Consider the following 22,820-nt stretch of genomic DNA (forward strand, 5'->3'; position numbering starts at 1 on the left):
GTCATAAACTCAATTTTAAACATTGGCAAAGTAAATAAAACACATTTTACAGTTATTTACATTTGAATATATTAATTTCCATGCCTAAAATGTTCATAACAACATTATGGTAATTCCCCCATGCCTCTGTTTAACTTTCTTTTCATCCACTCATCCCAATGTATATATTTTCCCTTTAACATAGGCTTAGTTGGTACTATGCGGCTGATCTGATTTTTTTCTTTGCTTTTAGTTATTTCATATGGATCTGTCCAGATATTCCTTATACTTGTCATTCTTAATCACTTACTACCATTTCATGACATTAATATGCCAGCTTATTCAGTCATTCCCTGTTGTATATTTTGTTTCAAATTCTTATTTGAACATGCCCCTCTCCCTTCCACACACACTCTCAATATCCTATTTGGTATGACTATTAAAAAAAATAAAACCCAAAGTTTCTTATACTAGCCTTGCAGAGTGCTCTCCAAAATGATTATCACTTTGCAATTCCACCAGCAATTTATGTTTCCGCAAACTCTGCCAGCATCAGGTTTTGTAATTTTGAACTGTTTTTGTCAGGGGTTTGTGGAGAGGTACCACAGAGTTGCTTTAATTTGCATTGTTTTTTTGATAACTAGTAGAGCTGAATATCTTTCTGGTGATTAAAAAAAATTTTTTTTTGTTTTCTTTGCTTATAAATTGTCTGTATCTTTTGCTCTTACAAGTAACTGGGACTAGGTTTTGCCTTACAATACTTTAAATGTTTATCATACTTGCTTTAAATATTTTCTAGCATTTTTTCCTTGCTTATACCACTTTTTGTTGTAAAGAAACCTTTAATTTTTGTGTACTTCAGTAAATCTTACCTTTTCCAAAATAATTTCTTTTATTTGCTTAATAGTTAAAACTGCATCTCACTTCCACAGCTAAGATAAATATATTATTCCATTTTACTCCTCTTTTATAATGATTTTTGTCTCAAATTTATTTGGAATTTACTGTGGCACTGTGCAGAAGGTGTGGGCTAAATTTTATTTTTTACTATATAGATAACAAATTTTCCTACTGGTTATTACATAATGAGTACTTCGTCCAGCTTTTATTTTCTATAAACTTGTTAAAACTAATCTTTTACACGTTATGTGGTCTAAAGTCTTGAATCTTTTTCTGTTCTGGCTAATTTTAAAATTTCCTTCTAGTATAAGATAGTTTTAGTGACGACGACTTTATAATATGCTCAAATCCATCCCCCACTCCCCCCCATATACCTTTATAATACTTTGTTTTCCCATATAAATTTCATTACGATTTTATACAGTTCACAGAATCTCACAGGCCACCCATCTAATCCATGGAATGCTTTCTACAACATAGATAGAAAATGGCCATTCATCCTCTGCTTAGTAATCTATGAATGAAGCGAAACCTATCAGAGTATTATGGAAAAAACCCACTGGTATTTTAATTAGTATACTATTAAATCTACAAACTGATTTATAGAGCATTATAATTTTTATTATGTTGATCTGAACTATTCATTAGCATTAAATATTGCTTTGATTATTAAGACCTTTATTTCTGTCAGTAAAGTCTTATGGTTGTCTTAATAAAGGCCACATTTGTCTACATAAGTCAATTTGCTAGTAGTTGAGGTTTTTTGGTAGCTATTGCTGATTCCTTTTTAAAGGAATATTTTCTGATCTTCGATGTCTAAAAGAATGTGAATGTTTGTAGGTACACTTTCTCTCCTACAAACTTGCTAAATTCATTTAGCATTTCAATTAATTTTTTTTGTTCAGACACTTAGACTTTCTAGATGTTACTATGCCAATGACAAATAATAATATTCTGACTTCTTTCTTTTCAGTGTTAATCTTTCTAATAATTTTTTTTCTGCCTCAGTGCTAGCACAGACTTCAGGAACCTGGGCTCATCTTCATACCATGATGAGGCGCTGGAGTAGGAGTTAGTGGCTTTCCATGAATTTTGAGAAATACATCATAAATAAGTGTTGGGTTTTATCCAGATGTTTCTGCATCCATTATTATGATAATATAGTTTTACATATTATTTATTTGATTTATTAAATTGATGGTTTCTCTAATATTAAACCAGTCTAATAAATATGATATAAATTTTAGTTGGTCACAAACATTTTTTTTGTACTGCTTTATTCTGCTAACATTTTATTTAGCATTTTGTTATCTACATTCATTAGGGCAATTTGTATGTGATTTTCTTTTTTCTAGTGTTGATTCTGCCAAGTTTTAGTCAGTGCTACATCTGTCTCATCGAAGGAACTGGATTCCTTTCCACAACTCTACATTTATAAGCCTGTGCGATGTAACATAATTTTCGAAGTTTGAAAAATCCACCTGTGAACCCATCTGGAATCCAAATAACGTTTTTAGTTAACATTTACATTTCAATTATATTATTCATACACTTACCATTTAAATCTTTAAAACCAACACTGTAGTTAAATTCAGTATGAGGTGGGTCAGGCACAGGAGGTGGAAGAGTTTCAACCCCTAAACTCTGTTAAAAATAGAACAAAAAAAAGAGGCACCAATAATGCAACTGTTGTAACAGAGTATGTTTAACATTTCCATAAGTGAACATTTTCTGCTCATACTTGCTTCTCCAAAAACATTATTTCCTGAGGAAACAAGACTTTTATGCCCTTAGTTGTAATTGCTCCATGCATTTTGTTTCTTTATACAAAATCCCAACTTAAATTTGTTTCTAGAGCAATTAAGGATGAAAGATTTAAATGAATTCCCAAGAATAATTCTTCAAAGAAAGAAAAGTTGAATGTGAAGAGGCAGGCGGCCATTCTCAAAAGCCACGCTCCCACCCTGGGAGGGATTTATGAAGAAGCAGAAAAGATGAGAACCTAATGATTGATATAAATTAAGAGCTCCTTCAGAATGCATCCTGCAACTGAGCAATACGACAGTATGCTGGTGAAAAGGAGACCTTAAGATACGGCAGAAAAGCAAAATTCATAAGGAACTATATTTTCCTTCATTGGAAAAAGTGTTTTGATTTTGGTCTTTGAATTTTATATTATAGTTTTTAAGCTTTTAAAAATGTTTATGTCCTTTGTATCAATGGTCTAGTATGGTTTTCCCTTCCACACCGTGGGGCTAAGGGGCGTGATCTGGAAAATCCACTTAAAATTTTTGTGCCTTCCCTTCATACCAGAGAAGTAGTCTATATTATTATGATATTAAAAGATAAAATATATTGATATTATACAATACTATACATATATTTTATGCATTTCTGAGCTTCTAAACATTTTCTGTGTCATCTGCTGGTTTTGCGTGACCCAAAAAAATTCCCATTTAATTTCTTATGCTGACCTGCGATATATCGAAACCATGATGGGGAAAGTCATGATGTGGAAGGGAATAGTATACTTGTGTGGCCTGTCATTACAATTTTACTCTCTTTTGTGTGTTGAGCCTTTCATAAAAGCAAATGAAAACCCAAAACCTCAAGATTTGCAACTGACTTCAGAAGCCACCATGCAAACACACACCTTCGCAGGAATTCCATCTACAATACAACCAAAAGCGGTTCTCCAGACTTTGCCAGAAGACTTCCAATGAGGACAACCCAGGAACAGTTCTAGTTTTGAGGACATTTTTCCTTCTAATGTCCCAAACTGATTACTCCCTAGCTTCTGCCCATTGTTCCTCTGAGGCCAGCAAGGCTAATCCTTCTTCCACAAAATGGTCCTTCAAGTATCTGAAGATTGCTACCATGTTCAATTCTTCCCCCACCCAAGTCTTCTCTTCAGAACAAACATTCCTGTTCCTGCTGTTAATGTATATGTCTTGTTCTCCTGCTTCTGCTCACTTCACCCTGCATCAGTTCAAACAAGTCTTCCTAGGGTTCTCTGAAACTGTCCCTCTCATCATTTCTTATAGCACAATAGTGTTACATTCATATACCATAGTTTGTTCAGCCATTCCTTAATTGAAGGGCACCTCCCCTGACTCTTAATACTTTTGATACAGGGTGTTCCTGAAGTCTCATGTTTAAATCTAATCTTCCATTCAAAAGTTCTGGTAATTTGCGGGGCAGAAGACAGTTTGGAAGGTGAGGAAATAGGGTAAAGTAGACAGAATACAGGGAGATGAGATTTCCATCTCCCACTCCCTTCGCCACCCCTTCTCATGACTTAAAATGAACACATCTTTGTCTAAAGAAACAAGAGGCTATGGAGAATTTTCTATGAAAGCCTCTATAGCTAGGAAATTTTGTGGGACACTCTCTGGGAGTTTATAGAGCAAAATGTAAAACTTAGCCTTTTTAGAAGGGTCTGCCTAAACTCTAGTAGTAGCAGGACATAGGCTGCTAGCTTTTATTTTTATCCTTATGGCTGCAATCTTCTGAGTTAAACCTTTAGATGAAATGTTTTGTGGATCTCAAGCCTCGGGGATTTTAAGGTGAAGGCTACAATTTGGAAAATGCAATGATTGAAGTGCTCTGCTTTAGAGGCCATTCTGTAATTGCTTAGGGCCACAGGGTGCCAGGGAGCAAAAGGATTATGCTGGTGGTTTGAATTACTCCATTTTCACTTTTTCACTGTTGTTTCTCTGCACAAAAGATCACAATATATATTTGCTAGGGTGCCAAAAAAAGGATAGATTTCTACCTCCCATTGTTCTGAAAGATTAGTCACGTTTTACCTTAAAACTGCATTTGATTTTTTCCCCTAAAGTGATTCGAAAGTTTTAAAGCAAAGGATAATTTACCTGGGTCAAAAGGTCCATTTCTCCCAGCAAATTGCTGAACATTTGGTCTATATCTTCACACGTCTGCTCCATCTGAAAAGGGAGAAACATGGACATAAGCACAGCTTGAGGACAAATGTTTGGAGGAACAGAAGGCACACCACTTTCCTATTTGAACCACCCCATCCAGGCAACCTCGTCCTTCATGCTGCTCAGTCCTGAAGGTAAAAATCCAAAAGATAGGGGTCTTCTCTAGGCCCTTGAGAATCCCCCAAAGACTCCAGATAGTTCTAAGGCTGTCCTGAGATTTTGGAGGCTGCTCTTGGGCTAACATGAACCAAACTCTGGGGTCTAGCCCCAGGCAGAACTGAAGAGTCCCACTAAGTCTCCTTCTTAGCTAATGATTACCAAAATGGGCAACGTTGAGTTCAAATCCAGCCTGACTGAGGTTGGTGCTTCCTTATTCACTGTGTGTAATTCTCACCCCTATACTCCCAAATATGTTCCACAAGCTGGAGGGCTTTCTCATCCCTAGCACTTAGCACAGTGCCTGGCACACAGTAGGTACTTAATAAATGCTAGTTGACTTCTCATATTTCCTGGATACCAGTGCAACAATTCATCTTGCCCATTTATCTCTGTTATCTGTTATCCCATCTCACTGCATGACCAAGCTGCTTTGTTTTCCAATCACACATCTCCTACAGCTATCTTTTTATGCCATAACATATTTACCCAGAGGCAGAATGGTACAGTGGATGGACAGCAGGCCAGGAAGACCTGGGTTCAAACTCTGTCTCTGACACATACTAACTCTCTGACCTGGGCAACTAACTTTTTTTTTTCTGGCAAGGCAACTGGGGTTAAGTGACTTGCCTAGTCATACTGCTAGTAAGTGTTATGTGTCTGAAGCCATATTTGAACTCAGGTCCTCTTGATTCCAGGGCTGGTCCTCTATCCACTGCGTCCCTCTCATAACAATCTTAGTAGTGTAGGCCAATAGCATCAAACTCAAATAGAAACACAGACCACTATCTGCCATTGCATATTGCTTTAGAAAACCATATGTTAACATTTTCTATATGCTATTGCATTTTATTTATTTTGTTAAATATTTCTCAATTACATTTTAATCTGGTTCTGGCTGCACTTGGGAGTTAGCCCATGTTTGATAGGCAACCTTAAAACTGTAAGTTGTAAAGCTGCCATATTGCATTTGGAGAAGTTTGCTCACTTGGGAGATCCCCATGCCAATGAAACCCCAGGTTCTGTCCCTATCTCTATCTTCTGTGCCAGTCAGCATTAGCAATGTGTTGCAGTCTATTCACACTAACCTGGTTTTTTTTTTCTATCACCCACAATTTTGATTCTCTGGAAGGGGGTAATATTCCATGATAATGTGATAAGAGAAAGGTCTTTTTGAGTAAAGAGGTAAAAGTGAGATTGAGTACCAGGATTTATATACTTTAAACTTCAGATGTGGGAAAAGTAATGCATTGACAGTGGAAAACCTAGCTTTGTCTGCCTGGCTCCAGTCTGTCACTGATTTTATGACCAAACACAGACAGCCGAAGAAGACGCCAGCAGTAAGACAGTACCATTCTTGCAGATTCTAGCTAGTAAAATTTCACAGTCTTCTGCAATTTATGGCTGGCCTCTTGCATCATTAGAATGGAAACCTCACTAAGATGATAAAGAGTGATAACTTGAAAAGTAATGGCAGCATTAATGAGTATAGAAGAATTAATTAACACTAACAGCCCCAGCTTCTCAGCCTTCCAGAGTTATGGATGTACAAGTCATTCAAGGACACAGCAGAGGGTTTCATCCAACCTGCAATGTAATAACTCAGACCATCAGCCTTTCCAACACCCTCTCCCTATTCTTATCCCTCCCACGGCCCTCAGTAGCTCATCTGGCAAAAATCTACTCTCTTAATACTCTCTCTCACCTGATTCCCACTCCACCAAAGATGCTAATGATTTTGTAATTTTTAATGCTTTTTTTTTTCCCCAGCCAAAGACAAGGTTTGTTAGAACATCCACCACACTGGACAGACTCCTAAGGAATCCAAGCATCTGTACAGCTAATGCAAGCAGGCCAGAGCTTAAGAATCTGTGCCAGTTATTAATGTTTTATAAAACGAGAATGAAGATGGGAAAACATCCAATCTGGACAAGATAGGATCATAGACCTCAGAGCTGGAGGGGCCCTTGTCAGTAATCTGGTCCAACCCCTCATTTTACAGATAAGGATTAAAAACACACAAACCTACAGAAATGATTAAATAAACCCCAGAATCTAGTCTGAAAGAGCCAGATACTTAACAAGGGAATATAAGCCATTTGAGTTTTTAAAATATTCTCAATATCATTTGGGATTTATAGCTCTAGAATTGAATAAATGCAAGATTGCACCATTCCACCTCACCAAAGTTAACAAGATTAGGATGGGCCTTTGCTCTGGCATTGAAGATTCCTCTCTTTACCAAGCACAAACACTCCTCTTGACCCTGCATTTTGAAAAATTAAAATTTAGTTTTAAGAGGCCTTTCATTCAACAGCCATTTCTACGTCCTTCCCTCCCAACACTGAACTCTCTTCAGTAACAAAGGAAAAACTGTTAAGTAATATCAACCAAGTAGGCAAGTGCTTTTGATGGTATATGCGAAATTTTGCTGGTTGTAACCTGCTGAGAGGAAGAGAATGTTTTTAATCTGATCTTCAGGACCAAGAATAGACACTACAATTAATTTGAGTTCAGCTACTATCCAGTGTTCTTTTCATTTATATTACACAACCCTGGAGGTTTGTTGGACTTCACCCTATACCAAAGCCAAACTCTAAGAGTTGGCCTAATGGGGACAGCGAAGAAAGAGCCAAGTGACATGGAGAGATACATCTTCAAGATGCAGACTAGAGGGCTGAGAGAAGTTTTTTCTTGCTCCACCAGAGAAGCCTCTACATTTGTGAGATTCCACCAGGGAACCATGTGGCCACAGAGATGGCAATGGTCAGAAGTCCCTGAGTTCCTGAACCAAGAGAAGGAGTTTTGGGAAGAAGCAGAAAGGAGCACAGTGCCTGGAACATAGTAGGACTTAATAAGTGATCAATGATTGAGCAGAGCTGAGTAGAACAAGAGAGAGAGCCATGATGTGGCAAACTTGGATTTTCGCCTTCAGTAGTGCTGTGAGTGACGTAGACTAAATAAGTGACCGTGATGGGATGAGGGGGAAATGACCTACTCTCTTTCTCCCATCCCTCCCCTGACTATGTCACTGCACACTTTGGACCAGTAACAAAAATAGATCCAGCAGGGAACTGAATGAGAATAACTAGAGACTGAAGAAAGGCAGTTTCAGGGCCTGTGACCTCTTTGGGAAAAAGAAGTGTAGCTTCAGGATTCTACAAGGGCCCAGCCTCAGCCCCGCAGAGCCTACATACTTTGGGAATTCCATGAATCTGTGAGTGACCACATGTGTTTCCTAAGCTTGAGTCCACCTTCCCCTGGACTCTCTATGTATTTGTGGGGCTGAGTGTCCCAGATGTTGGAGTTACTGGTTTCAAAACAACTATTCTTATTATATCATCTTAATAAATACCCTTAACTAAAAGCTGATCAACCCTGGCTGTCTAATCAGCTAGATAAGTGTTGTTAAGATCAAACAGAAACTGATCCCTGTGAGTAGCATACTGATTTAGAAAAGTACAAATGAACACTATTTATGTTGTATTTTTATTTATTTTGTTCAATATTTTCCGATTACATTTTAATCTGGTTCTGCTGCACTAAGAAGGTCTCAGAGCTACATAATCAGGCAACTAGATGATAAAGTGGATAACGTATTGAACCTGGAGTCAGGAAGACCTGCGTTGGAGATCTGCCTTAGATACTTACTTAGTTGTGTAGGCAAGTCAATTAACCTCTCTCTGCCTCAGTTTCATCTGTAAAATGGGAATAATAATAGTACTTACCTCACCGAGTTGTTGGGAAGTTCAAATGAAATAGCACGTGCAAGGTGTTTTGCAAATTTTAAAATACTATGTGAATGCTAGCTAATAATAATCAATGGGGAGCACGATGGTGGGCACTTGTGAACCTGCCAACCCAGACCCTCTGGGTTACCCCAGATGCCTGAGGAGTGAAGTAGTCAGCCTTCTCTAGGTACCCAACATCCTGGGCCATTGCCAGTCATCCTGACTTTTGTCTTGCCACTGAACTTCCATGACGCAGGAAGAGAAAGTGGGGCTAACGACTTTGTGCACTCTGCCTCCAATTCATGAACAAGTCAAGACATCACCCCGTGATATCCCTGGTCCACTTTAAAACAAATAACATCAACAACAACCACCACGTCATGGTCTAGAGTGAGCTGGAGCTGGAAAGGGGTGCTAAACCATCAGATCCAAAGTCCCAGGACCTTCTACCTTTGACGTCCTAGCAAGCTGGTCTTATTATCTTCACTGTCATTATTAATTCTTTCTGAACTATATTCCTCACTGACTTAGGCTGTGGGAGAAGAAAAAAGCTGTTTAGCACTGGACTTCAAAAACACATACATAATAAAATATGTACAATATGTATATATGCAAAATATGTTTATACAACATACAATATATAAATATATACATGCATATAAATACATACTTATATGAATATATGTATCTATGTGCATGTATATACTAAGGGGAAAACAAATATAAACAATACATAGGGTAAATAAAATAGAAAATCTCCTAAGGTTCTATTTTGGGTCCTCTTCTCTTTTCTCTCTGTACCAGGGGGTTCTTTTAACCTTTTTTGTGTCATGGACAGTCTGGTGAAGCCTATGGACAGCTTCTCAGAATAATATTTTTTAAATTAGTATTTTATTAAATTAGTATTTTTAAATTCATAAAATAAACAGAATTACAAAAGAAACCAATTATGTTGAAAGATGTGAATTTTTTTCCCAACCATGTTCACTATCTTTCCAGGTTAAGAACCTCTGGTTTGTACTATTTCACTTAGTGACCTCATCAGCTCTATTATTATCTCTATGGAGAGGATTCCCAGATACAACCAGCCCTAGTTTTTCACCTGAGCTCCGTCCTGTGTCACCAACTACTTCCTGGACATCATAAACTAGATGTCCTGTGGGTATCTGTATGTCAAAATGTAGAACTTATCTTGCCCCCCTACCTCTACCCCTTCCCCCTTCTAAATGATCCTATTACTTTTTAGGGTACCTTCATCCTCCATGTCATCCAGGGTTATAACTTAACTCTTCACTCTCATTTACTAATCAATCTATTGCTAAATCATGTCATTTATATCTTCACAGCATCTCTTCTACGTCTCCTCTCCACTCATATCCCACCAGCCTAGGTCAGGCGCTTATCACCTCATACTTAGGCTATTATAATGGTCTTCTATGTCCTATCTCCACTTCAATCCATCTTACTTAGCGGCCAAAGTTTTTCCTAAAAAACTCCACTGGCTCCCTATTACCTCTAGGAGCAACATCAACACTTTGGTCCTGGGTCCTGGATTGAGGATTAGGTCTTCCTAGTCCTTCTCCTGCCTCCTTCCACCCCTCCAACCACAGAAGGGTTCTGCTCCAGCTCGGACCCCCACTGGTGTCTCATTCCTAGTTCCCTTTCTCAGAGGCCAGGCTGAGCATAAACAGAGCTATGGGTAGCCCTGCCTACTACAGTACTACCTAATCATTAACAACAGATATAATAATTAGGGAGAGACACTCAGAGGGCTGTGGCTCTTTCTAATAGCAGCTGCAATCACTTTCCCTCCACAGTCCTCTCTGGGAGGTCAATTACTAGCCAAGCAAATAAAAGTCAGCAAAACAGAGACTCACTGGTAATGATGCTAGTTATTAGACCAGCAGGAATTATTCCATAGTCTGATAGCTTTATGTTTAGCAGAACTGAGAATGGCTTGGACCCTTGGACTGTGAAGATACCTTTCTATTTTGTTTTACAGTAAGCTCCTACACCAGGAATTCTCAACCTTTCTTTGTGTCTGGGACCCCTTCTTAGAATAATGTTTTGAAACGCATAAAATAAAATACAGAACATTACAAAGGAAACCAATCCTATTGAAATATAATGATCAAAATATTTTAAAAACCTAGCAACAGTCAAGCTTGTGCAGTCCAGGTTACAATCTCTAGTCCTATCCCACTTCCTAGAAGGAATTAAGTCCTATTTCTATACTTTGCTCACTCATGATGATTTTTCAGTCTTCAAACTTCAAGAGAAGTTCCAATATTTCAAAACATCAGAGTAAGTACTCCCCTCATCGATGCAAATCATAATCCCTCACCCCTTAGTAAGTGGTCTCCAGTTGCTGTGGTTATAGGAATAAGCTTCCCAAAGGCAAGAGTTGTTAGTTTTTATGTCTCTGTATTCTCCAGTGCCTAGCTGGGCCACGTATATGGTAATTACTTAATAAATGTCTGAACCGAATCACCCGGTGGCCAACCCTCTTCTGGTGATAAGCATCTTCAAATCTCAGGGAAGGCCCTCAGATGACAACCTCAGGGAGCTTATCTCTGGGCCCATAGTGAAAGTCTTTCTAACTTGGTAGGATCTGCCTGGGTTTGTGGTACAGATGTCACCATCATGGAATGAGAAGACATCTGACTAGGATCTCAGTGTACAGACAGTTAGAGGGCATATTCTGGGGATTCCTTACCTCTTGGTCTACCCAAGGATTCTCTGGAATGGGAGAATCAAGTAGGTAATTTTCAAACCTCAAAGTATATTTGAAATAAAGGCTTCTATTCATATGGAACACAGAAGGGGCCTGCTTGGCCTGGATGAAGGAATGGATTTGGGATCACAATTCTGGAGGACTGAGGGTGAAGTATATGGTATACTCACTTCCTGCGAGAGGTATTGGAAACAAGCAGAACTAGACATACATTTTTGGATTTGGCCAGTAAGAAAATTTTCTTTGCTTGATCATGCATATTTGTCATAAAGGTTTTCTTTTTCCTTTTTTCTTTTTTAGTTATTGGAGAGGGAAAGAGGAAAACCAAATGCTTGTCAGTTGAAAAAAATTTAAATATAAAAACAAAGAATGGCTTCGGAGTTTTAAAGAATTTATTTGGGAATTTTAACTATCATCATTCTGAAGCCCATGAATTACTTGTCGCTAAATATAACTGTCAATAGATTTTACTGACAATGAAAATAACAGACACTGTAATTAATTAGTCCACATTTTCTGTGGGCTACTTTTGATACTAACATTTGTTATATTCTGAGCCTATTTGCCTGTTAAACTGCTAAAAAAATAACTTTAAGCCATACATATTAATGTTTATAACTATGTAATAAATGTACATAGTTTATAAATTCTGAAAGGGTACAAAGTACTTAGCTCTTCAACAAAGCAGGTAATAAACAATATAGCATCGAATGGAAATTCCTTATGTCATAACAAAGTAGATGACGTTCAAGGGTACTGATTTTTGTTTACTTTTAAGTGCCAAGAATCACATTAAAAATAAAAATAACCTAAAGGCCTCTATCAATGCTCCGACTTTCATTAAGTAGAAAAAAAAATCCTGCGGGCTTTTAAATTTTAGACACGTGACTATCTCATTGTGGAAAGGGGACAGTTATTCCAGAGTATCTGATTTCTTCATTTCCCAGGAAGGGGATGTGCAGTGGGTTCTTAATATAATCCATTAATAATTTTATTTATTTTTTTAAAAAAGCAATCTATTTTAACAATCTGATTATTTTCTACCACCCTTTTGTTTTCGATTATGTGGTTTTCTTTTTTCAGAAGTATTTGGTTTCTGTCAATTCACTTATCCATTGTCACCAGGGACCTACATTCAAGCTTGTCATTTGGGCGCCATGTTAAAAAGCATGATGAACACCTCAACTCAACACAGGGACTCAAGGGGTCAGAAACTAGGGTTAAATCTGCTGCAGAATAGGGACAATTTGTTTCTTTTTACCTCCTATATTGACATTAATGCTTATTATTTAATGATATTAAAGAGGCCTGCCCCCTATGCCTAGAATGCATTCCCTTTTTACCTTTATCTTGGAATCTCTAGCTTCTTTCAAAACTTGGCTCCAGCACCAACTTCTACATAAAGCCTCCGATACGTGTGTACATATGTACCACATATATGCATACATGTATATATGCACACATAATGCATATACATACATACATATATGTATATGTCATGCTACTGTCTCTTGCATTTAGAGGCTGCTGATCTGCTTTGCTGTATACCTTAAGAACCACGGGATCTTCCATCTGACTAGCAGCTGAAACATTCCATAAGCATTGTCTTTCCCCATTAGAATGTGAGCTCCTCGTGTCTGACTTTTCCATTGGTGTCCCTAGTGCTTAGCAGTATTTTCTGCATACAGGAAGCACTTAATAACTGCTTCATTCATTCATTCCTATAATGTTAAATGTCATAGGTAGCATGACATAGTGGATAGAAGGCTGGCCTAGGGAGTTATGAATCCATGGGTTCAAGTTCTACTTCTGACATATACTAGCTGTTTGACCACTGGCAAGTTATTTAACCTCCTGGTGTCACTAGGAAGCTCTAAGATTGTAAGGTAGCAAGGAACATTCGTATCATGGAAAATTTCCTTACTGGGAGTTTCCCCATATGGATGATGTCACTGGTCTAAAAATTAAATGAAGATCCCATTCTGATGCCTTATTGAGGGATGGAGGTGACTGCATTCCAAGGTCATGCTGGTAGAATTCCCATTACGGCAAGTTCTGCCAACTAAGAAATCAGGATATAAACGACAGAGTAACTGCTCTACGAGTGCTGGTCCAGGCAAATACAGAGAGGCTTCTTACCAGCAAGCTGACCACAAGACAATGAATTCATTTGCCATGGTGACCCATGAAATATTTTCCCTTCACTGTAACCACAACTCTATCTGCGGGCTGTGAGTCAGGAGGATTGGGTCTTGCTGATGAAAAGTCACCCTCAACTTCTCTCTATTCCTCAATCCACATATCTAATTGTTGTCAAATCTCACCATTTCTAGACCTACATTATCTCTCACATCCTTCCCTTTTGCTCTACTCACGGCCATCATCTTAGTTCAGGGCACTCATTGACTCATTATTGCTAAAGCCTTCAGATTAGCTCCCCTCTTCTCTTTCTCTTCCATTCTTCCCACCAAAGTGTTTCTTAAAATGGAGGTCCTCACCATTATCACCTCTCTGCTCCCAACTGGATCAAATACAAACTCCTTCTCCATGTGGTATTTAAATCCCTTCACAACCTGGCCCCAACCTACTTTTCCAGTCCTGTTACATGATACCCTTTCTGTACTCAATGGCCCAGCAAAACTGTCCAATTTGCTATTATACACACACATCTACCATACTCTATTTCTCATTTCCATGCCTGTACACTAACTGTCCCTCATGCCTCGAATGCATTTACTTCTTACCTTAGAATCTCTAGTTTCTTTTAAAACTTGGCTGAAGTGCCAACTTCTACAAAAAGCCACCTGAATGCCCTCCCCACCTTGTATTTATTAGTTTATTCAGTATTTATTCAGCAGTCTACTGAATAAATACATATATGTGCACACACACATATATGTATATATGTTTATGTAAACACACTATACCTTCCACATTTAGAGGCATTTAGAACTGAGTTCTAATCTGGCCTGAGACGCTTACTAGCTGTGTGACCCTGGGCAACCTCTGCCTTAGTTTTCTCAAACAGAAACTGGGAATAATAACATTGTCTCCTACACAGGGTAGCTGCGAGGATTAAATGAGATAATATTTGTAAAATGCTTAGCATAACGCCTGCATAGTATAGGGCTTAATAAGCACTTGTTTGATTTTAATTTATATTCTAGGATGGGCAGAATTTGTAATAAATCCTGGGCTCACTCAATAACTGAATGGATCACTCTTGTGGTGATCATCGTATAGTAATAATTCATGAAACTGATGATCTTTTAATCTTGTAGATTTTGTAGAAATATATTTTATAGAAACATTTCTAGAAACTGAAGCTAGAGAAAAGATTCATCAAGATAAAGGCAATTTGGTTAAAAACAATTTCGAGTTTGTCATCCAACTGGGATTTCAAATTAAGTTTCATCTCATCCCTTACACAGTAGTAGGTGAGTACCAAGGGAGTAGGAGGAGACGAAAGAGAAAAATCAATCTTCAAAAATGACTAACGTAACTTCCTGGAAAAAAAGTGTTTTTTACAATGTGTGGGTAGATCATTTGTATCTTCTGCCAAATACAAGCAACGTTTCTATCTTGCTGTCATTTATTTTCCATACTTAGGGAATGCTTACTTCCATATACGGTGAAAGCAAAATGGTGGTCTGAATTCAAGCAACAACTAGTTAACAACTAGTTTTGGGGGGTTTTTTTTGAGCCAGTGTGCATACTAAACACATCATAAACACAAAACCTACCCAGGAAAGCCAGGAAGGGTTCAAAGAAGCATATCTTTCTAAATGGCATCCATGGATCATTCCATCTCAAATGAGCACATTACTATGATCTTTCTTTAAAAATTACTTTTTAAAAAATCATTCAACACAAACTGGGAGAAAAAAACCAAGTGTGAAACTACAAATTAAAATGATAAGTTTTCACTGAAATCATTTAATAGAACGAGACTTGTGATTTCATTCGTATATGGAACTCCCAGGTGAGGAAACTCCGTTCACCCATGTAACAGGTCCCCGCTTTCTCTGCAACTTAGCCTCTTCGAGAGTTTCAGAGGTTGCTAGGAGCAATGAAAAGTTAAGTGACTTGTTCAGGGTCACACAGCTGGTATGTGTTTGGGTCAGAACTTGAACCAGGTCTTCCTAGCTTCAAGACTAACTCAATTCACTACACATATCAGTGCCTTGCCACAAACTGATTTATTTTTAAGAAATAGTGATTTTCTTTTATAATTCATGAAAAATAAATGGGTATGAAAAATCTAATGGTAAATTTTCCACTTGATTTCAGCCAGATAACAGATATAATGATACTACAAAGTAGTGTATTATGTGTACAAAATAATATAGTGTATTATAATACAAAATAGAAAATAATATAGTATATTACAGTGTACAAAATAATTACACCTCCTTCTTCTGGTCAATTACCTTGAAAATTTTAAAATGTTATTTCACTTCCTGGGAGAATTAAAAGGACATAAGGGAAAATCTTAATCAATTTTTACTTAGCCTGGCCAATTTTTGTTAAGTAAAGAGCATTTTGTTTCAGAAAAACAAGACTCTAAAATCACGGGGGCATCCCACAAGTTTTCATTTCTCTGCAAGTTCTTATGAAATGTATTCCTGCCCAGACACTGTGTCTCTTTCAATACCTCATCAATAGCAGTGGATTGAGTACCATAAAAAGAAGCCAGAGTCATCTCATTTAGTAGAGCTTGCATTTTTTTTCGTTAATAAGCTCGCATTAGGAGGACAAAGTTAATGTCCCTTCACCAATTCTCTTGTGGAGAAAGAAATAGGTCTTTCAGATTTAAGTATATCAAATAATCACTCAATCTGACACTATCATGTGCAAAATTCGGTGATGACCTTATTAACGGCTAGATAGGTGAGTGGCTTTATAACTATATGGCTAGGAAAAGACATTTTTCGGCCATATTCCTAGCCTAACAGAATTTTCTCCTTCTGACAACGGATGGGTTTATTTTGGGTAGAGGTGATTCTGCCAATTTTTCTCTGCAGGCAGAAAAAGCAGATTCAGGCCACCATAATCCCTGATCCTGGGAGGAAGAAAAGCCTCATTGCCCAACCCCTTCCAAATTCATTAACTTGTGAGCTCCTTTTCCTGTCAAAGCAAAAGGGAAAGCATCAATCACAATTCAGCAACTGTATATTATTAAGTGCTCCCTATGTGCAAGGTGTGGCATTAGATACTGAAGATGCAGAAATCAGATAATTATCTGGATAAGTCAGGTCAGAGATCTTTAGTAAAGGGAAAAGAGGTTAACCCCTAGTCTGAACTGCCGGGTATATCTACACTATTCTAATTTGCCAGATAATTGCTTAACATGCCACTTCTCTGGCCAGTCCTCAATGTCCACCAATGAATCATCTAGTTTCCTTCTTCTACTCACGAGTAAATTCTGAATTACACAAATCAGTCAGTCATTAAGCATTTATTAAGTGCCACTAGGTGCCAGGCACTGTGCCATGCCCTGGGGGTACAAAGACAGGCAAAAAAAAACAGTCCCTGCTCACATTCTGAAGGGGGAGACAAATGTGAAAATAATGAGGTGCACATCAGAGTAGACAGAATGTAACAAACTCCCAACAGTACAGAATACCAGAACAACAGTACCTCAAGATTGTTCTCAGTCCTTTTCACGTAAACAAACACTCCTCTCAACTACTGGCATCATTTCCCAAATCTCCCATTACTTACACTAAACCTAGCTGGCCAGGATCCTCTTACTGAGGTAGGTGCAAGGCAAAGAACTCTTCGGGGCAGATGGAAATGCTGACCTATCCTTGGGACAGAGCAATGGAATAGAAACTGAGTAACCAGACTGAATCAAAACAATCATCTTGTATTCCATATAGTTCATATTATGGTGGCAAGCCAAGTCAGGAGACCAGGATTTGAACACTGGTCCTTACTAGCTATGAGACCCTGTGATTTTTCTGAGCCATATACTTTCCTGTAAAATGATCAGCACTGATATAACACTTGTAAAGTTTGTCAAACATACACACATGACTTCATTTACGCCTCAAACCAACTCTGCATGGTAGGTACTACAGGTATTATTATACCCATTTTACAGATGAGGAAACTGAGGCTCAGAGAGGTTAAGTTGTTTGTTCACAACCAAGCCAATAATTGTCAGAGATAAGTCGGAGCCTGGGTTTTCCTGTCCAGCACCCTAGCCAGAAAGGAAAAGGAAAGAAAGGGAAAACAAGCATTTTAGAAATATTATCTCATTTAATCCTCACAACACCCTCGGAAGATTATCATCTCTATTTTTACCATTATTATCTCCATTTTACAGTGTAGGAAACTGAGGCAGAGGTTAAGAGACTTCCCCAGGGTCACACTGCTCCTAAGTGTTTATAGGGGAATCTGAACTCATGTTTTCTTGACTCCTGGCCCAGTGCTCTATTCATCTCACCACTTAGTTGCCCTAACCATGTTACCACTAAAAACAAAAACAAAAACAAAAAACAAACATTTATACAGTGCTTAGAGGTTTGCAAAGCACGTTACTTATATTATCTCCTTTGACATCTAGAACACTACCTACATCATCCAGTTGCTCAACTGATGGGGACTGTAACCTATCCAACCTTCTGGTCCTGTGGGCTCTTACCCATGTCTTCCCCTAAATCTTCATTATGGGGATGTAGCCAACATGTTCATGGCCTTCTTCTAGGTCAGGGATTCTTGACCTTTTTATCATCAACTTCTTAGGCAGTCTGCTGAAGCCTATGGAGGAATCCCTTCTTAGAAATAATGTTTTTTTAAAATAACTGAAGGAAATATAAAATTTCAGTTTAGAGGTTAGTGAAAATAAAGGTGTAATTCTAGACATTTTCCAAGTTTGGACTCCCTGTATCTATCCACAAACCCTTGGAGGCCCATAGATCTGGGATCTAGGTAAGAATCTCCATTCTAGGTCTTTTTTTTTTTTTAAGGAAGGAGTCTTTATTCAACAACAAGAATGAAATCTATCAAAATACATTTAGATGAATGTCTTATGCATTAAAAGACAAAAGGTTCTAAATGGACAACGGATCTAAACATAAAAGGTTATATTTTAAAAATTAAACTATTTATTTATTTTTAGTTTTTGACATTCACTTCCTTAAGATTTTGAGTCCCAAATTTTCTCCCCATTCTAGGTCTTTTTTTTTTTAAACATTACATGGGTACCAGAGCCATACTCTTACTGTCTATGTTATTCTTATCTTCTATGGTACTAAAAAGATAGGTTTTTGTGTTGGAAACCAGAATGAGATCATTGAAAACATCCCAAGTACAATCCATATAGCTCTCTTTTATTCAATTCTGGACCAATGTCACTGTTCATCTGTGGTATCTGTCCTAGGCAGGTATTCTGATGGATTAACTCAAAGGGTTGCCCATCTAAGTACCTGTTACAGTTTGGATAAGACATTTTTTTATTAGTTTTGTTAATAATGGCTTCATACTAAATTTAAAAAGAGTCAGTCATCTAGCATTTACTAAGTACCTTCTATGTGCCAGGCACTATGCTAAACACAGAGGATATAAATAGATGAAGAATTGTTGTTTACAAAGTGTTTTCTTCACAATAACCCTATGAGGTTGGTCGTACAATTTTTATTATCCTGATTTTAAAGATGAAGAATCTGAAGTTTTAGAGTGGCTATAATTTAGCCATTTAATGGTCATACAATTTATATGAGCCAAGAGCTGAACCCTGGATCGTATCTATTGCTTTGAGTGCCCTTTCCTAGACGAACTGGAAGAAACCAATGTATTAGTAGCAGGAACAACTAAATCTACCACCTCGACACAGTTTTGCCTTGGAAGGATACGGATGCCCAAGCCCCTCACCCCCCTCACCAGCCCCCCAAGGCCACACCATACTAATGTGAGGAACTTGATCAAATTAAACATTTTTAAACATACATATACAAAGGACATAGTCACACCCTATACAGGATAAAATAAACCATAAGAGAAAATTAGAAACATTTTTTTAAAAGTAGCAATCTGGAAAAACATCATTTTAGAGGGCCTTCTACGATTCTATTTAGAAACTACAGTTTCATCTGATACTCCTGACACCACCCTTATTGTGAAAAGAGATACTTAAATAGACCATCTTTGTTTATGTGAAGCTAGTATCATAACCACATGTTTTTTGATACCACTACTGTGTTTCCATAGCAACCCCACTTCTATTGGCCTGACATCATGGTTTCTCTTTTCAGTGATTTTCAACTAAACAGTCACAGATACTTGGACAAATATATTTTTCTTTCTAATTTTTTAACCATGGACTCTTGGAGCTAACAGATGTCCATTTAAAACAGCCTTATATTTTTGGAGATGGAAATTATAAATGCATACAAGTAAATCTGAAACCCTACGAATTCACATAAGAAACAGGTCCTGACTAATCAGTGTCTTTCCTTAAGAAAAGGTGGTCTAGAAATCAATTAAGCAACAAGCACTTATTATGTCCTTATGATCTGTCAGACACTGAGCTATACTCTGGGGACACAAATGAAATAGTTCCCGCCCTCAGGGAGTTTGCATTCTACCGGGGGAGACAAACTATACACATATGAATATATACAGTGCTTGCACTCCACTGATAGGGCCTTTGAGAACCCAGGCTCACTTCAACACTACAATTAACAGAGTAGGACTGTAGTAATAAAAATAATAACTAACATTTGTACAGTGCTTTAATGTTTACAAAGCCATTTACATATATTTACTCATTTGATCCTCACAATACCCCTGTGAGGTAGGTGCTATTATTATCCCCATTTTGCAGAACAAGAAACTGAAGCTAAAAATATAAAGTGACTTTCCCCAGGTCACAGAGCTCATAAGGTTGGAGGCAGTATTTGAACTCAGGTCTTCCTGACTCTTAAGTCCACTACTCTCTCCACTGTGCCAACAAGCTGAAGATCATTAATTTGTAAACCTAATTAATTTTTATAAAGAAATCTCCCCAAGTCGGGTGTTATACCTTTACTTTATACATAACAGCTAATTGTTACAGTGTTTCATGTTTCAGACTTTTGTAAAATATATAACATGCTATTAATATTTATTAAACAAATTAGAGGATATTTACCTATTTACCATATCATGACCCTACAATTAAATCACATATATCCAAAAAATGGATTCTGGTTGATGAATCTTATTTGTTCTTTGTTCTTATGTGCCTGCTTTTTAACTTTAAATTTGTTAATTAGCAAGTGATTAAAAATTACTGAATTCCTTCAGTATTTATTTTTTTCTGATGCCTTTAAAAAAGTACACCTTAACTATGCAACTTCCTCTTCAGTTTCTACATCTACAAATAGATGTCGAAATGTCTTATTTCAAATGCAACCAACTGAATAGATTAAACAAAATCTGCGATATTAATTTTCCTTGAAGGGTCTTTTCTGGGAAAAAAAAGGAAATTAAAATATTGGTCTTATTTTGAATATGTTTTAAACTATTAATTGCAATTTTTCTTTTCATAAAAATCATTAGTTTTGAAAGATATTCACTAATCTTTGTCACCTTTTGTTACAGTAAATCGAATTCAATAGTAGGGCACACACATACAGAGAAAAAAAACATGGTATTGCTGCTATAGGGCAGGTTTTATGTTTTTATTAAAGATTTTATTTGTCTGAAGTCTGATTTCTTTTATGACCAGTCTCCTATCTTCTAGGCTCTGGAGGCTTGTACTAATTACAATGATAGTATTATACCATCTGTTTGAGTTTGAAAGGAGAAGAGCTACGTGCAGAGTTGATGAGGATTCACAGATGCTTATGGTTCTGATTTATCCTCTGGACTCGAAGGGAACATTAGGGCAATGTCCTGAGTTTGGGGATCAGTGGACCAGCTCTGGTTGGGAGCCAGTTCCTGGGTCCTGTGGTGATTAAAGATGTCTGTGATAGAGTGTGTTGAGACTTGGGGGGAATGCACTGTGAAGAGTATTGTTAGTTTGGGGCTTAGAGTAACAGTGTTGGGGAGAGTGATTATTAATAGGACCCTAGTTTTGGAGCTAGAAGGAAGGTCATCTAGTTCAATTTCTTTCTTTTTTTTAACAGGTGAAGAAACAAGATTAGACAGGTTAATGGGCATGCCCAAGGTCAAATATTATCAGAGCCAGGATTAGAACTCTGCTCCTCTGACTCCACAGTCAATACCATTTCCACTATATCACTCTGCCTTCCAGTTGGTGATGTGGAAGCCTAAGTGTGCATAGTTGGAGGGGACCTCACCGAAGACTGCTAGTAGTTTTTTGCTTTGAGAATCAGGAAATTTATGGGTGACCTCAGCTGGGAATCCCTGAAAGGCTTCGGAAACTGGAGAAAGTTGAGTGCTGGGGTTAGGTTGAGAGTAGAAGGTTCCCTGGTGCTTTGAAGTCCCATGACCAAGCAGGGGCTGGGTCCCAGTTCCTTCCCACAAAAAAGAAGAATCATTCTAGAATCATTTGGATGCTAGAAAGCATTTGGAGTCAGTCAAATCAAAACGTATCTGTTAAATGCTTACTATGTGTCAGACACTGTGCTAAGGGCTAGGGATAGAAAGGAGGCCAAAAAACACTGTCTGTTTATATTCTCATGGGTGAGTAAGGCCCAAGCCCTTGGCAAATGCTCAATATCTGAACTGCACATTTCTGAACCATCAGTTGTAACAAGAAAAAGAAGGGGTATAAACAAAGCCAAAGGCTATCTGTCAGTGGGTCCACATCACTGTCTTTCAGTAATGCTCACAGGCTCCTGGTGAATTGTGTAGGCTTAACATCTCTCTTAAATACTGACCAGTAACAGTCATTAACTGAAAAAATGAGAGACGCAAGAAAAAAACCTTAAAAGGCAAAACACATATTAATAAGGTTGATGATAAGATTAAAAAAAGAAATTACAGGGTATGAATTTCTAACACTTAAAAATTCTTCATAATAAATACAATTTATCTCCAAAATTCTTTAGGTAGCTACCTTCAGTTTAATTTCTCCTTTTTTAGTTTTGGATTTACAGAAGGCAGAATATTATCTTTCTAGTGCTTTAAGGCTACACAGAAGGTTCATGAATGCCCCCTCTCTCCTTGCTCACCCTTAGGAGAACCTGCATAGGTTCAAATAAGGTTTTATGAAAGTCTGACCTTTTCTTTACAGATTAGAGAATTAGGCCAAAAAATTCAATATCTGGCATTCATCCATGTAGAAATTCTTCCACCTAAATAAAGACTACTTACTGTACAATTTCATTGAAATCTAAAAGTTTAAGCCTTTTCCTTAACAGGATAAGACTGATTTTGCTCCACCAGCACCATCAACTCATTGTTGGGTATCAAAGGAACGTT

At 37.6% G+C, this 22,820-nt stretch overlaps 1 protein-coding gene across 1 annotated transcript in view; it reads right to left on the bottom strand.

Annotated features, from left to right (window-relative positions):
• Positions 1 to 22,820, bottom strand: part of APBB1IP (amyloid beta precursor protein binding family B member 1 interacting protein) — a 112,800-nt gene that overhangs the window by 67,544 nt on the left and 22,436 nt on the right. Inside the window, exons 2-3 of the mRNA XM_027841504.1 lie at positions 4,755 to 4,826; positions 2,436 to 2,523 (exon numbers count right to left, since the gene is read on the bottom strand). Coding sequence (XP_027697305.1) covers positions 2,436 to 2,523; positions 4,755 to 4,826 — 160 coding nt within the window. The remainder of the gene's footprint in view (positions 1 to 2,435; positions 2,524 to 4,754; positions 4,827 to 22,820) is intronic.

The sequence above is a fragment of the Vombatus ursinus genome, unplaced genomic scaffold (genome assembly GCF_900497805.2).
Source record: "Vombatus ursinus unplaced genomic scaffold, bare-nosed wombat genome assembly UNPS02014861.1, whole genome shotgun sequence".
Taxonomy (NCBI): Eukaryota; Metazoa; Chordata; class Mammalia; order Diprotodontia; family Vombatidae; genus Vombatus; species Vombatus ursinus.